This window comes from Propithecus coquereli, unplaced genomic scaffold (genome assembly GCF_000956105.1).
Source record: "Propithecus coquereli isolate 6110/MARCELLA unplaced genomic scaffold, Pcoq_1.0 Scaffold5, whole genome shotgun sequence".
NCBI classification, from domain to species: domain Eukaryota; kingdom Metazoa; phylum Chordata; class Mammalia; order Primates; family Indriidae; genus Propithecus; species Propithecus coquereli.
Genome location: NW_012150840.1, coordinates 4,367,094 through 4,386,439, shown reverse-complemented (window position 1 = coordinate 4,386,439; position 19,346 = coordinate 4,367,094). Strand labels below are relative to the sequence as shown.

Below are 19,346 nucleotides of genomic sequence, written 5' to 3'. Positions count from 1 at the left end.
TTCTTGTATTTCCATATAAATTTTAGGATCAACTTGTAAATTTCTACAAAAACAAAGCAGCTGGAATTTTTTTTTCTAGGGTTTGGGTTGAATCTCATTTGGCCTGTGACTTTAGCTTGTTACCTCTTTTGGACTAGTTGTATTAGTCTCATTATGAGTACATAGATGTGATGTTATCAGGATTCAGTTATTAACTTTAGATTACAAATGGTTGGGAACTTAAAAATGTTATTCATGTATAACAAACATACAGAAATAATAAATGTTCACTTCAATGAATATTTATAGAATGAAGCACACCTATGTAACAAGAACCCAGATTTAGAAAGAGAACATTGACAGTATCATCGGGAATTTTTTGGTGTGTGTTTTGGTTTAGATTGTTTCATTTACCTGTATGTTCTGGTAGAGCTGAAGGCTTATCTTAACTGTATATTTGGAATATAAGCTCAGTAGCATAGTATAGTGGTTGAATTCATGGACTTTGGGCCTTGACTACTTGGGATCAAATTCTACTACATATTAGCTGTGAGAACATGGGCAACTTACTTAACCTTTTTGTGCCCCATTTTCCTCATCTGAAAAATGGGGATAAAACTACTTTATGGGGAGGATTAATATATGTAGGTTACTTCGAAAATTGCCTGATGATCATAGAAGTGCTACATGTGTGTTAGCTATTATTATTATTGTTATTACTGTTATGGTTATGTATTTCTTCACTAGAATATAAGCCCCTTGTCTGACTGATTTATCACTCTATTCCTAAAGACCAACACTATGCCTGGCACATACAGATACTCAATAAACTTGTGAGGAAGGAAGGAAGGGATATTAAATACTGAGAGATGGAATTGCTAAATCCTTCACTGCCTTTGACAGCTGTACTGTATTTCATTTACAACAGCTTTTGGAGCTATTTGACAGTGAAGACCCTCGGGAACGGGACTACTTAAAAACAGTCTTACACAGAATTTATGGCAAGTTTCTTGGTCTTAGAGCATTTATCCGAAAACAGATTAACAATATTTTTCTAAGGTAAGTGGAGGGTGGGGGTAGAAGAAGAAGAAGCAAAGTTGGTGTTTTTTATAGAAGTATTAAATAAACCTCAAATATTTGAACACAGTGTGCTGATTTCCTTCTACCCCCCACCCCCGCCCGCCTTTCTTTCCTTTTCTTTTTTAAGGTTTGTTTATGAAACAGAACACTTCAATGGTGTAGCTGAACTGCTGGAAATATTAGGAAGGTAAGCATTTTTTAGCTGCTTGCTAATCTCAGGTGAATATCATTCTGAAAATTAGGTTTAGGTGACACAGGGAAATGCTGCCCTAGATCTCTTGCTGTATGTACATCGGGTCGCTCTCATTTGTGCTTATTAGCATGTTCCCCGACTGACTCTACAAGACACGATTTCCTGTTTCCTTTGTTCCACAATTACGCGTTGCTAGTTCCACTGGAATGACTGGAAGAGCTAACAGTTCGTTCATTACTACAGAGATGATACATCTAATTGCAGTCAGGCCAGTTAGTCCAAAACATCTTAGGTTCATTAGTTTCTAGGCTATCTGTCCTTTGTCATATCTGTTGAAAGCAAATTTGTAGTAAATTGGAAAGATTGTCATTTTCAAAGGAACTGTGTACCCAGGTGTAGTTCTTGAACAGCTGCTGCCTAGAGTAGTGGAATGAATTGGAAAGACATAGCTGTTATGTAAGTTTCTACACACAAGGGAGGGTCATGTGACTGGACAATGAAATTACTTAGTCTTTCCTCCTAATATGAGGAGAAAAGGAAGGTGGAATCACACGGCTTTCTCTCAGTGACTTTCCTAGCCTGGGTAGAGATTTCAGGCACAAGGAGTGATGTCTGGAAATGGAAAGAGTCATATTTAAAGAGGAAGTGAGCAAGGCAGGCAATTATTTAGAGAAGGAAAAGGGAAGGAAAATAAAGGGTTTTTGATAAAGAGCTTTTGGGAAGCATCTAACTAATTTTAAGAGCACAGGAGCCTTTGTCAGCTTATCATAGGCAAATTTTCTTCTTCCCTTAATTCCTTCCTACTTAAATGTATTTTTTGAAGTAACTAAGAAATTTTGGATGTCAGTGGGATGGGTATTGAGTTGTTCTTTATAAACATAAACTGATTAAGTTTAACCAGTCTCACAAGAACAGTGTGTCTCAATTTAGCTTGTGGTAACATTGCTAATTTGTGTCTCTTTTCTTTTTCCTAGTATTATCAATGGCTTTGCTTTACCTCTTAAGGCAGAACACAAACAGTTTCTGGTGAAAGTGTTGATCCCTTTACACACTGTCAGGAGCTTATCACTCTTCCATGCCCAGGTAGAATTTTGTACTACTTTTGGAAGGAAAAAGTTTGCAAATTTAGTGTATCTTTGATATTGATATTTCCTTATTTTCTTAAAAAAGAGACTCGTTAAAGTTTAAAATACTCCGTGAGGAAAATATAAATGTGTATATTTTCTTGTGTACACAGTAGAATCATGGGAATATTTTAAAAGTAGGAAGAGACTTTGTTCAATCATCTCATTTTATAGAGAACTTAGATGACTTGCCTAAGTTCACACAATTACGTACTGAACATATTGCATATAATGTATGTGAGTTTTCCAGATGTAGATCTTTGGACATATGTAAACATTATTTAATATTTTGAGTATTTTGTTCTGTCTTCACTTTGCATTAGTTTATCAGTTGCCTTTTGCCCCCTCCTCTAGTTCATTCGCCATTTCCTCACTTTCTGTACACAAATAAATACTCTCACAAGTAAACAAATCAATCAGTATTTTCGCATCTTTTTTGAAACCTTCGTTACTTTAAAAAGCATAGCCTGTCTTGTCCCCACTCTAGTTTCTGTGCTAACACCGCCTTGCATGTAAGCATGTCACTAGAGGGTAGATAATTATCTAGTGGTTTTTTTAGTTTTAGTATTTCAGACCTCTAACTGCCCCCCCCCATGGGAATGTTTTGAGTTTGCTCAAAAATGTACATTTTTCTAAACAATATTCCTGTTTAAATGTGAAATTTTGTATTTCGAGGAAAAATTAGTCCATATGTTTCTAATTTAGAACACCACCAAAATGTTGTTTTGTGAAGGTAGTGTTCTTGTCCAAGAATCTTTACAAGCCCTTGTACAAATCTTGCCTTTAGTTTTTGAAATGGGATATCACATTTTGTGATTATTTAAAAGAATTCTTACTTTGATGTAGAACTCTTTTTACATTTCTCCAAGTTCTAATTGGCAGATACAACCTGTTATTTCTTCATGAAACTGCTTAGTTTGCATGTGCCATTTCAGACAATCAGCAAGGTTTTTAGTAAGTGTCTACTTCCCGTAGAGGACTCTTCTGGAACCACAGTAAAGCCCAGTATTGTTGATGGTAGCGGAAAGAGAAAGGAAGCCCATGAGATGTAGCTCAGACTGCATGTAGCTGAGATACTTTCACAATACACTGAATGTGATATTTCACCTCTGCTTTTCATTAGCTGGATACTTCATGTCCCAATACTCTTTTTTAAAAAATTCCACTGGAGCCTTATTAGTGTCAATTTTTGGCTTGAAAAAGTGGCTTTTTTATTTTCCTTCATATATATTTTATTTTTATAATAGTTAAAATGAATTGAATGTAAAGTTATTAAAACCAGTCCAGAAACTTTTTAGGAAGTTTTAATAATACGCCTTTTGAGCCCTTACTATATAAAATGTAAAATTTTGTCTTTTTTTTTGTTTGTTTTCTTCAGCTGGCATATTGTATAGTACAATTTTTGGAGAAAGATCCTTCACTCACAGAACCTGTAAGTATTTATTCCACAATTTCAAAAAACTGAAGGAAAACCACCTTTCCTAGAAGCATGTATGAAAAATTAACTGGCATTTATTTTCTCTTTTTCATTTTAGGTTATTAGGGGGTTAATGAAATTTTGGCCTAAAACGTGTAGTCAAAAAGAGGTAAGTAATTAAGTCAGAGAGTGTTAATAGCTTACGAAATACTTTGCTGAGTACCAGGCATTGGGCTAAGCATGTGTAAAAATACACCATCTCATCTGAACCTCACTGTAGCTCTATTAAGGGCTGTAAAATTTTTGTTTCCCTAATTATGAAACTATAGAGAGGTTAAGTAGCTTGCCCAAGAACACCAAGAATAGGAAATTAGGCCAGACCCTGCCTCCCTGACCTCTGCACCCTGGGTTTTTAGTCACTGTGCTGCTTGGCCTGAGTTGACTGCAGACCAGGCCCCAGTCATGTGTCCAGTTGTCTAGCTCTGTTGATGTCACTTTCCTAGTGACCCCCTTCATAGTATGGAGGTTTTGTTGTCACGATAGGAAGATGCTCGGGCAACCTGCCCAAATACCCACTCGAAAACATCGTATAGATGGAATCTTAGTGTCTTAAAATTTAAAACAGGCCTTTAGTTTCACCCATTCACAAGTGACCCTGGAAGATTCAGACCTGCAATCATTTGTATCTTTGCTGAGAACTAGCCAGGTGTGTACTACTGTGTGAGGTTGTTGTCCGGGAGAAAGTGAGTCTCTTAGCTTGGAGGTGGACCTAACTGGACACCAGATCTGCAGATACTCTTCTGAAAGGTTAGAAGCCATGTGGAAAATGGCCCAGAAAAAAGGTCAGCCGTTAGTTTTATATTTTGGTAGACTTTTGGGAGAATGTCTATGTGTATGTTGACAGATCGAAAGGGTCTACTGTATTTTACTTTTAGCAGAAACACCCTCCTCCTCAAATTAACTTTAATTCTCCAAACCTTATTTTATACAATTTCAGAAGATTATCTTATTTCTTAGTACCTGTTAGATAAAATTAAACTATGCATTGCTACCCAGATGCATTTCAAGATAAGAAAGCATTGCCATTTTTCATACTTAAATTTTTTTCCAAGGTAATTATTGTTTTCATGGCCAAATAGGTAAATTGGTTTTTATTTCTGACATTTGTCCATTGTATTTAAAACAATTGACTTGCAGTATTGATTTGGCTCTGTATTGTGATCTAAATGCTCTGTTTGTCAAGGCACACAGTGCTGAGGCCACGAAATTCCCTGGTGCCCTGTAGAGAGCAATTGTGTTTGTGTGTAAGTGTGGAGAATGGGTCATCGTGTGCTAGTGTGTTTAAAGTGCCTGCATGTGGGTGAGTCTGCTCATTTGTGTTTCTAAGACTATACCTGTTCTGGGTATCCTAGTGCAACACCTAGCCCATTGCAGGGGCTATAGCTATCTGGCAAATGACTACATTTGGACTTTTGCTTATCCATGCAGGAGAGCCACCCTCCTATTTTTTTTTTTTTTTTTTTTTTTTTTTGAGACAGAGTCTCACTCTTTTGCCTGGGCTAGAGTGAGTGCTGTGGCGTCAGCCTAGCTCACAGCAACCTCAAACTCCTGGGCTCAAGCGATCCTCCTGCCTCAGCCTCCCGAGTAGCTGGGACTACAGGCATGCACCACCATGCCCGGCTAATTTTTCTATATATTTTTAGTTGTCTAATTAATTGCTTTCTATTTTTAGTAGAGACGGGGTCTCGCTCTTGCTCAGGCTGGTTTCGAACTCCTGAGCTCAAACAATCCGCCTGCCTCGGCCTCCCAGAGAGCTAGGATTACAGGCGTGAGCCACCGCGCCCCGGCCCCTCCTATTGTTTTTTAAAAAAGTATTGAGGGGAGATAGCTCAGTGGCTAGCAATCAAGAGGAGAGCCCTACAGGAACAGTACTGCTTCCCAGGAGCCCCAGTGCAGTGTGTAAGTGCCCCTTGTTCTGTGTAATATACATAGCGAGTAGAGTCATTTTTCCAAGTAAGTAGAATCATATTTTCAATGCTGTACGGAACTTGCTTTTAAGAAGTACCCTATGGTGAATTCTTTGTGAATGAACATCTCCTAAAGTGGGATACCTGGTTCATTTATATTTGGTTTTACATGTAAATTTTTCTTAAAATAGTACAAACTTAAAGTTAACTAAAACTCATTGATCCTCACTGTTCATATGGATTTTTTAATGGAATGCCTCACATTTTGTGTTTTGCTTATACTTATAGGTCATGTTCCTTGGGGAGCTGGAAGAAATATTGGATGTGATTGAACCTTCACAATTTGTTAAAATTCAAGAACCTTTGTTTAAACAAATTGCCAAGTGTGTATCTAGTCCCCATTTTCAGGTTAGTAGTAAAGAGAACATGAGCCAGAGTGAATTGCAACATGAATTATTTTGGTTTAATTTTATTTGTGTTGAAAGAAATGTAATGGACACTAGCTACCTGTTGTTTGTTTGCTGTTTTCTCCCATGATGATAATAATTTTAACTATAGCCACCTTTATCTTGAGCACCTGCTATGTAACAGTGACTGTAATGGTGCTTTCTGTCCAGTAATTTTAATTCTCATAACACCCTGCAAGCATGGAATTATGTTTTTTACAGAATTACAGATGTGAACACCGAAGCTCAAAGTGGTAAAAAGTGTTTCGGGTAAATTGCTGAATAAGTGGGCTGGTAGGGTATAAGTGTGTAAGAGAGAATGCTAAATAATGCTTAAAAGGAAAAAAACCGTAAAGTTCCATACTGTGCTATATGCTTTACATACATTATTTAAAGACTTCACTTTATCCTCTGAAGGTTTTCTAGATGAAAAAAAAAAATGCGGCTCAGAGAACCATTTGCTCAAGGTCCCAAGTTCTTAGGGAGTGGAGTCAAGTTTTGATCCTAGGTGTAGCTTCTCGCTAAAACCCATGACCTTCCAGTGGCACTGCTCTGCCTCCTCGTGGCCATTCAGGGGGAACACAGGGAACTGTTTCCTTTTCTTGAGGTCATAGCTGCAGTGCTAGGGACCCCACCAGGAGGGAGGAAGGTGATCCGGATTGAACACTCTTTAGGTTTTATCCTTAGGCTGCCTCACTGAAGGTCCGTATCACAAACCTGAGAATTGACTTTTTACGTATTGCCTGTCAGTTTGAAGAGATTGTTCAGATTGTAGTTCTTAGCACAGAACCATACCTCTAACAGGGTTGTTTGATGGCAGACTTTTCCCCTAAGCTGTCATTATCCTACATAGTCAGAAATATTGGCTGTTGCTTTAATTTTTTTTTTTTTTTTTGAGACAGAGTCTCACTGTGCTGGGCTAGAGTGAGTGCTGTGGCGTCAGCCTAGCTCACAGCAACCTCACACTCCTGGGCTCAAGCGATCCTCCTGCCTCAGCCTCCCGAGTAGCTGGGACTACAGGCATGTGCCACCATGCCCGGCTAATTTTTTCTATATATTTTTAGTTGTCCGATTAATTTCTTTCTATTTTTAGTAGAGACGGGGTCTCGCTCTTGCTCAGGCTGGTCTCGAACTCCTGAGCTCAAATAATCTGCCCGCCTTGGCCTCCCAGAGTGCTAGGATTACAGGCGTGAGCCACCGTGCCCGGCCCTATTGCTTTAATTTTTGACCTAAAGACATGTTAGTATGTTAAAGCAGTGATCTTGTGACAATCTAGCAGTTGTACCACAAAACAAAACAAAAACCTCAAAAAACAAAAAAAGTAGAAACTATTACATGAAGTGTTCAGATATAACACGTCTAGATAAAAATAGAGAAATTACAGACTGGTATATAGATATTTTGATATTACCCAGGGCCTGTAGTATACAAACATCTGGATTGTTTACCTTATTTTTCACATTTCATCAGGATGTTTTTAGCATCAAGGAGGTCAAGGAACAGGAATCTCTTTTAAAATAAGCATCACCAGGGGAGGCTTAAATAGACAGACAGTGTCTTAGTCAACTAAGGCCGTCGTAACAAAATACCATAGTCTGGTGGCTTAAACAACAGAGATTTTATTTTCTCACAGTTCTGGAGGCTGGCTGTCTGAGATTGGGGTGCCGGCAGGGTTGGTTTCTGATGAGGTCCCGCTCTCTGGAGTGCAGAGTGCCCCCTTACTGTGTGCTCACGTGGCCTTCCCTGGTGTGTGCGCGCAGAGAGAGGGCGATGTTGTGCTCTCCCTCCTTTTATACAGCCGCCAGTCTGCTCTGGTTGGGACCCCACCCTTAGGACCTCATTTAACCTTGATTACCTCCTAAAAGTCCTGTGTCTACATATAGTCACACTGGGGGTTAGGACTTCAACATATGAATCGTGGCGGGGACACAATTCAGTCTGTAGTGGAAAGAAACAAGAATTTTAAATTATTTGACAGAAGTAAACCTGAAAACAAAGACAAGAGGCTATTTATTCGTTAAGTGTCCATTGGTTTATCCAGCAAACATTTACTGAGTGCCCACTCTGTGTAGTCAGACACCTGTCACCATTTGCCCCAGGTGTGTCATTGGAGTCAGAGGTTTCCAAGTAAATGACGCTGCCACTATGTTAGAAGGTGGGTCCCATGAGAGTAGTGGTTTTGTGCTAGTGTCAGACACAGTAATTTTTACTTTGCATAAATAACACCTTTTCTCTTTAAGGGGCCGGATACACACTTTCTGTAAGTGATTTTATATATTAAAAAGTAGATAAATAGAAATTAAGGTACTTGTTAGAGTTAAGTAGCAGGTGTAAATATTAGACTCATAACTGGATGAGGGAAAATCCCAGTCCCTCCTTCTTTGCTGGCATCCTCCTGTGGTCTCATTGAGCATTCTTCCTCTCAGTTACAAGGCTCAGAATGACCTCATTCCCATTCCTCCTTTCTCCCCGCCCTTTTCTTGCCTCATGCTCCGTCTGCATCAGCTACCCCATTTGCTTTGATGGTTCCCAAACACACTGATCTTGTTGGTGCCTCTGCTCTCCTTTCTTGCAGTTCCCTCTACCTAGAATGCACTTACCTTCTTTCCTTCACTCATCGAAGCCTGGCTTAAATGCCACCTCCTATGTTACATTCCTGCCGCCCCTTCTCTCCCACACGTCATCTGGATTGTTCATTCTGCTCTTTCCTCTGGTGCTTTAGTCATGTGTCTGATCCAGCATCTGTCACAGTTTACATTGGATAGGCTCATAGATGCCCCCTTTCCCCACCAGCATATGAACTCCTTAAAGATAACAGAGTAAAGAGATTAAGAGTTGAGTCTGTTTTGGAGTCCGTCACTTGCTAACTGTGTGACCTTGAGCCAATGGCTTATCTTCTCGGAGCCTCAGATTCCTCCTCAGCAAAATAAATAATGGTATCAACTCGGTTGGTTGCTTGTGAGGATTTAATGAGATAATATATATGTGGAACACTTAGCACAGTGCCTTGGCATATAGTAAACATTTAATCATGATTGTTTTGTTCGTACGCCCAGGGTCTAGTACAATGAGTCCCAGGATTTTTTTGGACCAAGTTGAATAATGTAAACGTAAAGGTTCTAATTTCTCAGAGTCTTTTAGTGGGTGTGTCTTCTATCATTTTGTTCCCTTCTAAAATGTAATTTCTTAATCTGTGTGAATGAAGGAAGCCACTCTTTTTCCTTTCCCCATAGAACTATCCTTTTTAGAGATTTTAGGTTTTGTTTTTGAGGTGTTAATCCAAGATAAGCAAGCCAGGCCCAGCAAATCAAATCAGAGTCAGTTGATGGCATGGTAGGCAGAGAAAAGAGATCTTAGCTAGCAGATGGGTGTAGGTGCAGCCTGTGTCCTGGCTTGTCCAGGTCAAAGGAAGGGACCAGAAACTAACTCTGGAAGGAGCCCTGGGAGTAAGTCCCCAGCTTTTATCATTTGCTAGCAGTGTAACCTTGCATAGGTTACCCCACTGCTCTGAACGTCCGTTCTCATCTGTAAAAGGAGCACAGTGGTACTACTTCTTGGATGGTGGTGAGGAGGATACTTTCTACCTGCAGTGTAGGCACAGTGCCTGCCCATAGGAGGCGCTTAGTACGTGTGGCCCTCTGCAGGGACGGGCGGCTGTGGGTTTTCCTCAGCGGCTGTGACTGAACGCCAGCCAGCCGTGTGCTGGGCCCTGTGGTTGGTTGATCTGAGTGTGTGGGATGAAAGAGGTGAGCCGGGAAAGGGGACCTGTAGGATGGCTAAAGTGATCAGGAAGATGGTGCGGTATGTGGAAGGAGGGCAAAGATGTTTGCAGCTTGGGAGCTATGTCAGGAAAATGTGGAATCAGATGACATGGGCAGAATATAAATCAACAGTTAGGAAAATTTACTTCTTTTCCTTACTCAAATTGATGAAACACTCTGGAACTTTCTGAGAGATTTTAAATCCACAAAAATGTAAAATATGATTAATATTTAATTTAATATTTAAATGAACGATTTAAAAATAGTCTTTGAAAATACTTTTGTTTGGAAAGATTATAATTTTATTTTATCTTTGTCTTTTTCTCCCTCTTAACATCTTACTTTTCTTTTCCCGAAGGTGGCAGAAAGGGCACTCTATTATTGGAATAATGAATACATCATGAGTTTGATAGAAGAAAACTCTAATGTCATCCTTCCCATCATGTTTTCCAGTCTTTATAGGATTTCGAAAGAACATTGGAATCCGTAGGTTTTCAGTTTCTTTCCTTCCTTCCCCCTTTCCTTCCTTTCCTCTCCCTCTCCCTTCCTTCCCCTTTTTCTTAATAAAATGTCTCGAATGCTTACTATGTGCCAGATGCTGTGCTTTCTGCTGAAGACAGATTCGTGAAAAGATAAAAGCCCTACCTTTTTGAAATTCACTGACTGGTTGGAGAGACTCACAAATAAACACATTTTTTAACAAAACTGTGCTGTTTCGTTAAAATATCTGTTTACTTGAGAGGCTTCCTGACCTGTCTGTGAAGGTAGCAGGTATTTTGGGGGGATGCTCTGGGGCTGAGAGGAGAGGTTTGTGGGTATTGATGGGGTGGCAGTGCTCAAGCTGAATCTTAAAGGAATTTGGCAAGTGGATGGGATGGGGAAAAGCCCATTCGGACAGTGGGTCCATCCAGCACACAAAAAGGCACAAAAATGTAAAAAGCACCTGTCCAGTTCTGAGACCTGTGAGTTTGGGAGGGCTAAGGTACAAGGTCTTTTGGGGAGGGTTCTGGAAGGTAGGCTAGAAGAGGGAGCACAGGGTTTCGCATGGGCCTTCACCGAATGAGTGATAAGGAATGCTAAAGGCTTGTAAAGAAGGACGTGTCCTGACTAGATTTGCATTTTAGCACGATTCATTTCTTAACAACCAACTCAGTCATTATTTATATTCTCTAGGAAAAGACAAAGTTTAAAATCTTCAAGAAATTTAATATCCAGTCCTGTGAAAGTTAAAGCATTCTATATTTGAATGACCTCATATATCGTTCGGTAGAATGGAAGCAAAATTTACTATGGCATTAAAACATCAGTAGGTGTAGTTCAGTATATTCATAATATATTTGTCTTTAAAATTTTTGCAAGTAATTGTAAAATGCCACATTTTCTCATTTTTCAAATGTGCCAAATTTTATTAATAGAACTTGTAAACATAAGGAGCTGGTAAACAATTAAGTCCTGTAAAGATAGCCTCTTGAGGACCTAGAGAGTGGTTCTAGCACGTGCCTAACTGCTCAGTGTACTGTCTTTGGTACTTCTCCGTCACTGCCCTTGTGAAGAGGTTGTTCCGGAACCTTAACAGTAGAGAACCTAAGTTTTCCTTTTAATGGGCACAAGAAAGAGGCTACACAGCAAGCACACTTTCCTGTAAATATTTTAGAAACATCAGACTCATGGTTTATTTAATCTGTGTCTTAATTTTTACCAACGCCTTTTTCAGCGGTATTGGGAGCATGTTTGTTGCAAAACGGAAGCAACGGATATTTTTGCAGAGGGTGAAGCTATTTAGACTCCATTCTGAAGCTGTCGAGCTCATCATAGCACAGACCTCACGTTGCCCAAGAGCTTATTTTTCCACCGGAGAAGTATGGGCCACCATTTTGGCTATTTAGCTGTATAGTGTTTCAGAGCTAATAGCCATTGCCAGTTTGCCAGTTGTCTTACCAACATATGTGTCAGGTCAGCACAGAGACAAGCAGGAGTGGGTGCACTGAAGCAAATCACAGTCAGCCAAATAACTCATATTAAACTGCCCATCTTACAGGGGCTTGATGTTATATCTTTGCATATGAATCATTTTTATGTGTGTGTGTGTATATACACAATAATTGTTTCTATGGGAACATCTGATATTGCTGAATTATGTATATTATTACTTTAAAATTCTATGCAAATTCAGGTGTCTAAGGTTGGTCCTGCCACAGGTGCTTATTTAGGGTAAAGTTGCCTTATTTTTGTACTCGCTTTTTTATTAAATGAAGTTTATTTAGTGCCCACAGGCAAGTCTATTCTAGGCACCAATAATTAGTAGAGGATAAAATTATATTTTTTTTTCTAATTCTACCACCCCTCAGAAAGATATCTGGCCTTGAACAGTAAAGAATAAATCTCTTGATGTGGAAATGAACTGTAGGTCCTTTCTAGGTGTTCCACCTAAAAAGGCATGGAGACAGTATACAGTATGAGGAACTCATTCAGACAGAAGTTGGGCTTCTGCTTTCTTCATTCAGCATCCCACTGTGTAAGACTAACTAATATGCCCCCTTTTTTCTGTGCTTTACAGGGCTATTGTGGCGTTAGTGTACAATGTGTTGAAGGCATTTATGGAAATGAACAGCACCATGTTTGATGAGCTGACAGCCACATACAAGTCAGATCGTCAGCGGTAACTTTTTAAAGCTTTTTTATCAGCTGTGCATAAAACTATTGAGTTCTTTGCTTGCTCTTTGCTGAAGTTGGCTAGTTGTATCCCAAATCATAAGCAGCACAATTTTATTTACAGTCATGCATTACTTGATGGTGGGGATACGTTCTGAAAAATGTGTAATTAGGCAATTTCATCATTGGGTGAACATCATGGAGTGTACTTCCACAAACCTGTATGTATAGCCTACTGTACACCTGGGCTATTTGGTACAGCCTATTGCTCCTAGGCTACAAACCTGTACAGCATGTTACTGTACTGAATACTGTAGGCAATTGTAACACAAATCCGCTAGGTGATAGGAATTTTTAGCTCTGTTACAATTTTATGAGACCACCATGGTATATGTGGTCCGTTGTTGACTGAAACCATCGTTATGTGTCACATGACTGTATTTATATATTCATTTTTGCACGCTCATTAGCTGTGTCTTTATTAGTTGCCACTGGGCAACAAAGCTTTGTGATAGTGTCGTTTTCATAAAGACTGCTTTCCTCCCTTCGTTTAATAATATTTCAGTTCTGCCTCAGAGTTAAGAGCCTGGCATGTAACTGGTTTCAGGCCCATTTAAGAGGACCATCAAGTATTAATAGTTTGCTTTCTGGCTTCACTCCCACTCTGAACATATTTGAACTAGCATTGGGCTGATCTTGTATTTCACTCCAGCAGCAGGAGGAATGAGGTACCATTTGTCTAGCTCTTTGGCCCAGAACTTACTAGAACCCAACAAATTCATTGCAATTTAAAGAACAGTGAAAAGAACATGCAGGTTAATAGTCTGGTATTATACAAATCTTGAAATGTTTAAGACCATAAGGGAACAAAAACCAATAGAACTCTTTATAGTAAATGCTTATGGCTTAGTAAAGCCTGTCTTGATTTCATTTATATAATTCTTCAATTTTGTTATGTCTTATTCAGTATGTTCAACTTTCTAAAAATTGTACATGGAGAGATTAAGGAAAGCCTAGAGAGCTCTTAGTACTTGAACCTCCGGTTTTGTCAAATGTTGCCTTTGTATATTACAAAACCATGGACTTTAGAGGATCCCAGATGTGCATGCCACTGTTCAAACCCAGGACCTTGGTGGACTTCCTGAACAAAGCTATCTGTGGTTCCCTTGCTGCTTTGCCTGATTTTTAGTGTGTCACTTGCGTTTTACTAATAAAAAGCAATGAAGAGAAAGGTTTGGTGGCAGAGGGCAAAGGACCATTTCAGTGATTTATTTAAGTTACCAGGGAAGTGGTTTATGAAAAGCAATGTAATTATGGAATATGGCAGGTGTTTTAGCTGTAGATAGAAGAGGCTGAGATTTTGTACCAGAATATTGAGATAAATATCAATTGTGGAATACATCATGCTACACTTGAAATTTGAACAATTTTAATTTACTATATTAGCAGTTGTTGCAAGTCATTAAATTTATAATAACTCTCCTTGCCCCAAGCTTAAATTAAAATCTTTTAAAAATGTTACTTAAAAAGGGCTAAGGGCACGTTTTAATACTGTGACGCACCATTAAGTGTGCATTGTGCATAAGACCTTCTCTTTTAGAGCAACTGAAAGCTCGTTATTGTTATCGTAGTTGAACAAGGATTAAATCTGTGGGATCCCATCAAGAATATTGAAGGCCTTATTTTAAAAATACTCAAATCAATTGTTTCATATTTACTGAACTTCATTAATAAAACTGTTTTCTGATTATTTATCATCTAAAATAAATAGACCAAAACCCTTGAGAAAGATAAGAGTTAACTAAGGGGACCAGGAAGAGACAAAAGAGACTGTGAAGGTGATTCGGATATTCTTGCATATTAAAGTGATTTAAGTGGACTTTCTTAATGAGAGAAGGATTTTTTAAAAGCAAGGGTAATACTTAAAGAAGCAATAGAAGGTTGTACTGACAGACGGAAACATTGGTTTCTTTGTAGGTGTGGGAATAGGAAAAGAGAATGAAGAGGTTTATTTGGTACTCTCAGAAGAACTGAATGGAGGATTATATTCTGGATGACAAGAAGTTAATGATTTCAATTCAGCTTAAATTTTTAAGTATTATAAATCTGAAAATGGTGGGTGGAATGAGTATTTAACACTGTTAGGTACATATGCCAACATCAGTGCTATGTAAAATTGCAATTGGAAGAGAATTTGACAATATCTCCAGTGTGACAATGTAGTTTAGTTTTAAAATTCCCACCTACAAGGAGAGAGAAAAGTGGGAAAGAATGGGGGTGACAGTAACTAAATCAGAAATATTTAGAATTTTTCAAGATAAAGTTGTCATCATGAAAGCTGTATGATAAGTTAGCATAAAGCTCATCTGGAAGAAAAGCCCCACAAGACAAATTGCACTGAATGCCGTGAAACTCTTGATCAAAAACGTGAATGAAACACTTTAGTAACAAGATAAGTGTTTTAATGATGTCAACACTCAATTTGACTGCAAATTAAGGCATTGTGAACTTGGCACATGTTGAGCTGTTTTTTAGATGAATAGAGTTCCCAAGCCCTTGCTTACCATCCCCTTCTTCCTCCAAAAAAAGTCATATGCACTGAGACTTAGCAGCATCTATAGAATTGATTTATATGTACTCAAATCAGTGTTCTGTGCTAACATTTATTTAGACCTAATATTATCCCCAAACCGTACCAAGAAACAATTGATAATATGCCAAATAGCTTGCTTATGTTAAGAATTTGAAATTCATAATGATTAGAGGATTATCTAATCTTGCCCCTATTGCCCTGTAAAAGCAATTTTTCAGGGTCAAAATTACCAAATAGTTTAATTGTATGAAAACTGTTAGGCTCACCGAAATTCATATTGTACAATTTGAGATAACTGAAACTAATTATAGTAAACAAGGCCTAAATTACCAAAATATTAATTATGAAATAATATTAATTACCATATTATATAATTCATCATTCACTCAAGACTCTAGTGGAATGAGAATATAAATGTACTTTAGGTTTTTCTAGAGATTTGGGGGGAGGATGGAGATTAATTTCTACTGCTCTAGGTATTAATATACCCTTTAATAATATTGATGACAACATAAAAAAATGAGGCACTGGAATTAATATATAGATTTTACTTAACCCATGTGGATTTCCCTGAGTAAGAATTGTGCTGTGGCTGAAGTTAAATCCTTGCTAAGTGAGGTAGTGCAAGGACCATATCTCCATGTCGGAGATGGCAGAGCCCCGTTTTCAGGAATTATCTGAATTCCTGGATTCACAAATGTTATCTGGATCTCCGATTTACTGGTTCCCTGCAATATGAGAAACCAGGGACAGTGCGGTGAATTATTTTTAATAAATGTGAATTCATTTAATTTATAATATAGTCATATATTCGTGGATAATGTACTTCCTACTTGTTTGATATTAAAATACCTTTTCTTTTTTTTAAATACGGTAATTAAAAAGTGTCCTTAGCAAAATAAATTTTATTGACCCTATTTTGGATATCTGGTTTTGTGAAAAACTTTACAAACAGGAAAATCCAAAAGTCTGGGAATCACTAGTAAAATTGATATTGAATCAAAATTTAAAGGCTTGGTACATTAAAAAATTAATACATAATGATAATATCAATAAAGTTCTGTCCAGGTAATTAATTAAAACTGAAGTCACAAGTTTGTGTGTTTTTTTTTTTTGGAGACAGGGTCTTGCTGTCTCCCAGGCTAGAGTGCAGTGGTGTCATCATAGCTTACTGCAACCTCAAATTCTTGGCTCAAGTGATCCTCCTGCCTCAGCCTCCTGACTAGCTGGGACTACAGGTGCACGTCACCATGCCTGGCTAATTTTTCTAGTTTGTTAGAGACAAGGTGTTGCTCTTGCTCAGGCTGGTCTCGAACTCCTGGCCTCAAGTGATCCTCAGCCTCCCAGAGTGCTAGGATTACAGGTGTGAGTCACTGCACCCAGCCTGAAATCACAAGTTCTTACTTCTAAATTGCTATGGAGTTTAAATTTATATGGGGTAGGAAAAATAGTTAAGAATAAAGGGCAGGATATATTTTTTGGACCTGCTACATGCTCTGTATCAATGTCATCTCTAGCTTCCTTTTTGAGAAACTGTAATATTTAGAGACAAAGAAAAATTAGATTCTAACTAGGCCCCAAGTAAAAATCACTAATGTGCCCTTGGTTTTAGGATAACTAATACATATAAATCGTCCCCATTTTTCTTTCTCAGTAATTTTAAAGTTAATTTTCTGATTTGAGCTATGTATGAATGGGTATTAAAGTATTCTCATCATCTCCTACTCTTCATTGATATTACTTCTGTGTCTCTATGAGTTAAAAAACAAAAAAAGCTTGAGAGAGGAAAAGCAAAAAGAAAACCACCCACAAACTTAATGCCAAAATATTTTTGAGAACCTTTTAAAACATACATAGGGAAAACTATGTTAAGGGGCAGTTATTGCTGGATAATCTCTTTAAGCCTTGTCGGTTGTTTACATTGTATTCTGTTTCTTCCTCAGTGAGAAAAAGAAAGAAAAGGAGCGTGAAGAATTGTGGAAAAAATTGGAGGATCTGGAGTTAAAGAGAGGTCTTAGACGTGATGGGATAATTCCAACTTAACAAAAATAATGAGAACACCATTACTAACCTGTGGAGTCACACATTTATGTAGTAGAAGATGGAGCAACAGTTTTCTGTATTGTGCAACTTTACAGTAGATTTCACATTTGTTTCATTATTACAACAGCACTGTATATACCTGTCTCTAAGTAAAGGAAAAAAATAAGGACTTCAATCCAAAGTTTGGACAGTAGATGGACTTCTCAGAACTTTGCAAACATAATCATTGTTCTAACCCTCTTTTAAAAATGCGGTCTTCAGAGATCTGTTGATGAAATTGCTATGTTAAAATTCCATTATTGGGAGTTCCTTATTTATCACTAGCAGAGAGTCTGATACAATTTTCAAATGTGAACAATCTTAAATTTAGCTTGTCTTTCTGCTAAGCTGTTAAATGTATTTATAGTAAAGGAAGAAAAAAAGACTGTCATTTCCTTATAAGTTTGTATAACATCCTCCTCTGGATAACTTGACTGTAATTTGACATCTTTTCCTTTTGCACATCTTCCTGAGTTGAATGTCCATGTGAAACGGGGCCATGAATTATAAAGGTCCCTGATAAAAGTTTTGTTTACTGGGGTGAACATCTTTCCAGGAACCAGGTAGTCCTGGTAACTCCTTTAGTTTTAAAATTAGGAGTAAAAAGAGAAGAGGTGATAAACATAGTAGGGAAGGGAAATTTGGATTCATGCATTTGTTCATGGTGAATCCAAATCAATGTCTTGAATCCTTTGAAAACAGGGACATCATAGGCTTCAGTACCTGACCAGTATTAGTTGCATACATCATTGGACACACATACCAGAGATGTTTTAGAAATGTCAGAAAAACATCCTTTTGTATCATTTGAAATAAGAAAGACAAACACTAAATAATACAACCATGAAATTGATCGCCAGGATTGTGAATCTAATTGGGAAAAGAAGAGCAAACAGCTTGGACTGTTTGGAGTTGTTGCCTTACTTTTTAATATGTATTTATAAAGTATTCCAGCAAAAGAGGATGTAGCCTCTGGGAAAAAACAAACATGTTACAGTGTTTTTTGTAGATTCTCGTTCTATATCTCATCACAGCGCCAGCCCTGTTTTTAGCCAGAAAGGATTCAGGATAAACATTATTATGCATTCTGAATTGGATGCTTATTCCTAACTACTGTATTTGTTACCAAAAGTGGTTCTACAAATGCTACTGAAAAAAAATCTGGAAATTCCTAATGTCCTGAGTATTAATAATAAAGTTTAAAAATGCTTTTATATCAAAGGTGCATCGTGACCAAATTGTTTAAGAAAAAAAAGAAAAAAAAATCTAGGGCTGTATTGTAGATATATCTTATTGGCTCTCTGCTTTGTATTTAAAAGAGGAATCTTACATCTTGGGTAGGTAAACTGCTGATAAAACTGTGTACAGTATGTACTTAACCTGATGCAGTTGCATTTTTATGTACTGAAAGATACGTGTTCGGGGATTTACTTGCAGGATACTTTTGCTTGTTATGGACATGGCAGAGTGAGTTGATAATCCTAACCATCACTTCCAGCAGTATTCATGGTGTAGAGCCAATTCTGTGTTCATGTATTCAATTGTGATAGTAGCAAACATGAACATATGAACTGTTGTTGCTCTTCATAGAAATACAATATAAATATGGGCTTGTATATTTTCTTCCTTCCATTTAAATATAAAGTAGAATAAGCAGTTTTGTTGTTTTCAAGAAAAAGGAAAAAAAAAAAGCCACTGACCTTATTCCCCCATGAAGTGTTTCTGGATTATCAGGTCACAGTGTGTAAGTAAAAGTCAGCTAATTATGGAAACTTTCATCTTGGTCACTTTGTAGAAAAAAAGAAACAGAAAACAAAAGTTGGCATTGTTAAGTCCTAGAAAGAAACAGCAGCAAAAAAGTCATATGCAACACCAAACACAACGTGGTTTAATGGAATTAATAGATTTTTTTTAAAAAGAACATTAACCGGGGATTCAATGTAAAGTTGGCAGAGGCTGCCAAAGATGAAACAACTTACTTTCGAAGTGTTGGAGTAAAGGTGCAAGTTCAAATACTAACGGTAAAAAATAAATTTGTAACAAATATTCTCC

The 19,346-nt window shown here is 37.8% G+C and overlaps 1 protein-coding gene across 1 annotated transcript in view; it reads left to right on the top strand.

Moving 5' to 3' along the window:
* PPP2R5E (protein phosphatase 2, regulatory subunit B', epsilon isoform) overlaps nt 1–19,130 on the top strand; it is a 141,670-nt gene extending 122,540 nt beyond the window's left edge. Inside the window, exons 6-14 of the mRNA XM_012656251.1 lie at nt 908–1,038; nt 1,187–1,246; nt 2,227–2,335; nt 3,755–3,808; nt 3,912–3,962; nt 6,049–6,168; nt 10,326–10,453; nt 12,525–12,626; nt 17,156–19,130. Of these exons, the coding sequence (XP_012511705.1) occupies nt 908–1,038; nt 1,187–1,246; nt 2,227–2,335; nt 3,755–3,808; nt 3,912–3,962; nt 6,049–6,168; nt 10,326–10,453; nt 12,525–12,626; nt 17,156–17,255 (855 nt within the window). The 3' untranslated portion in view covers nt 17,256–19,130. The remainder of the gene's footprint in view (nt 1–907; nt 1,039–1,186; nt 1,247–2,226; nt 2,336–3,754; nt 3,809–3,911; nt 3,963–6,048; nt 6,169–10,325; nt 10,454–12,524; nt 12,627–17,155) is intronic.
* The last annotated feature ends 216 nt before the right edge of the window (nt 19,131–19,346 follow it).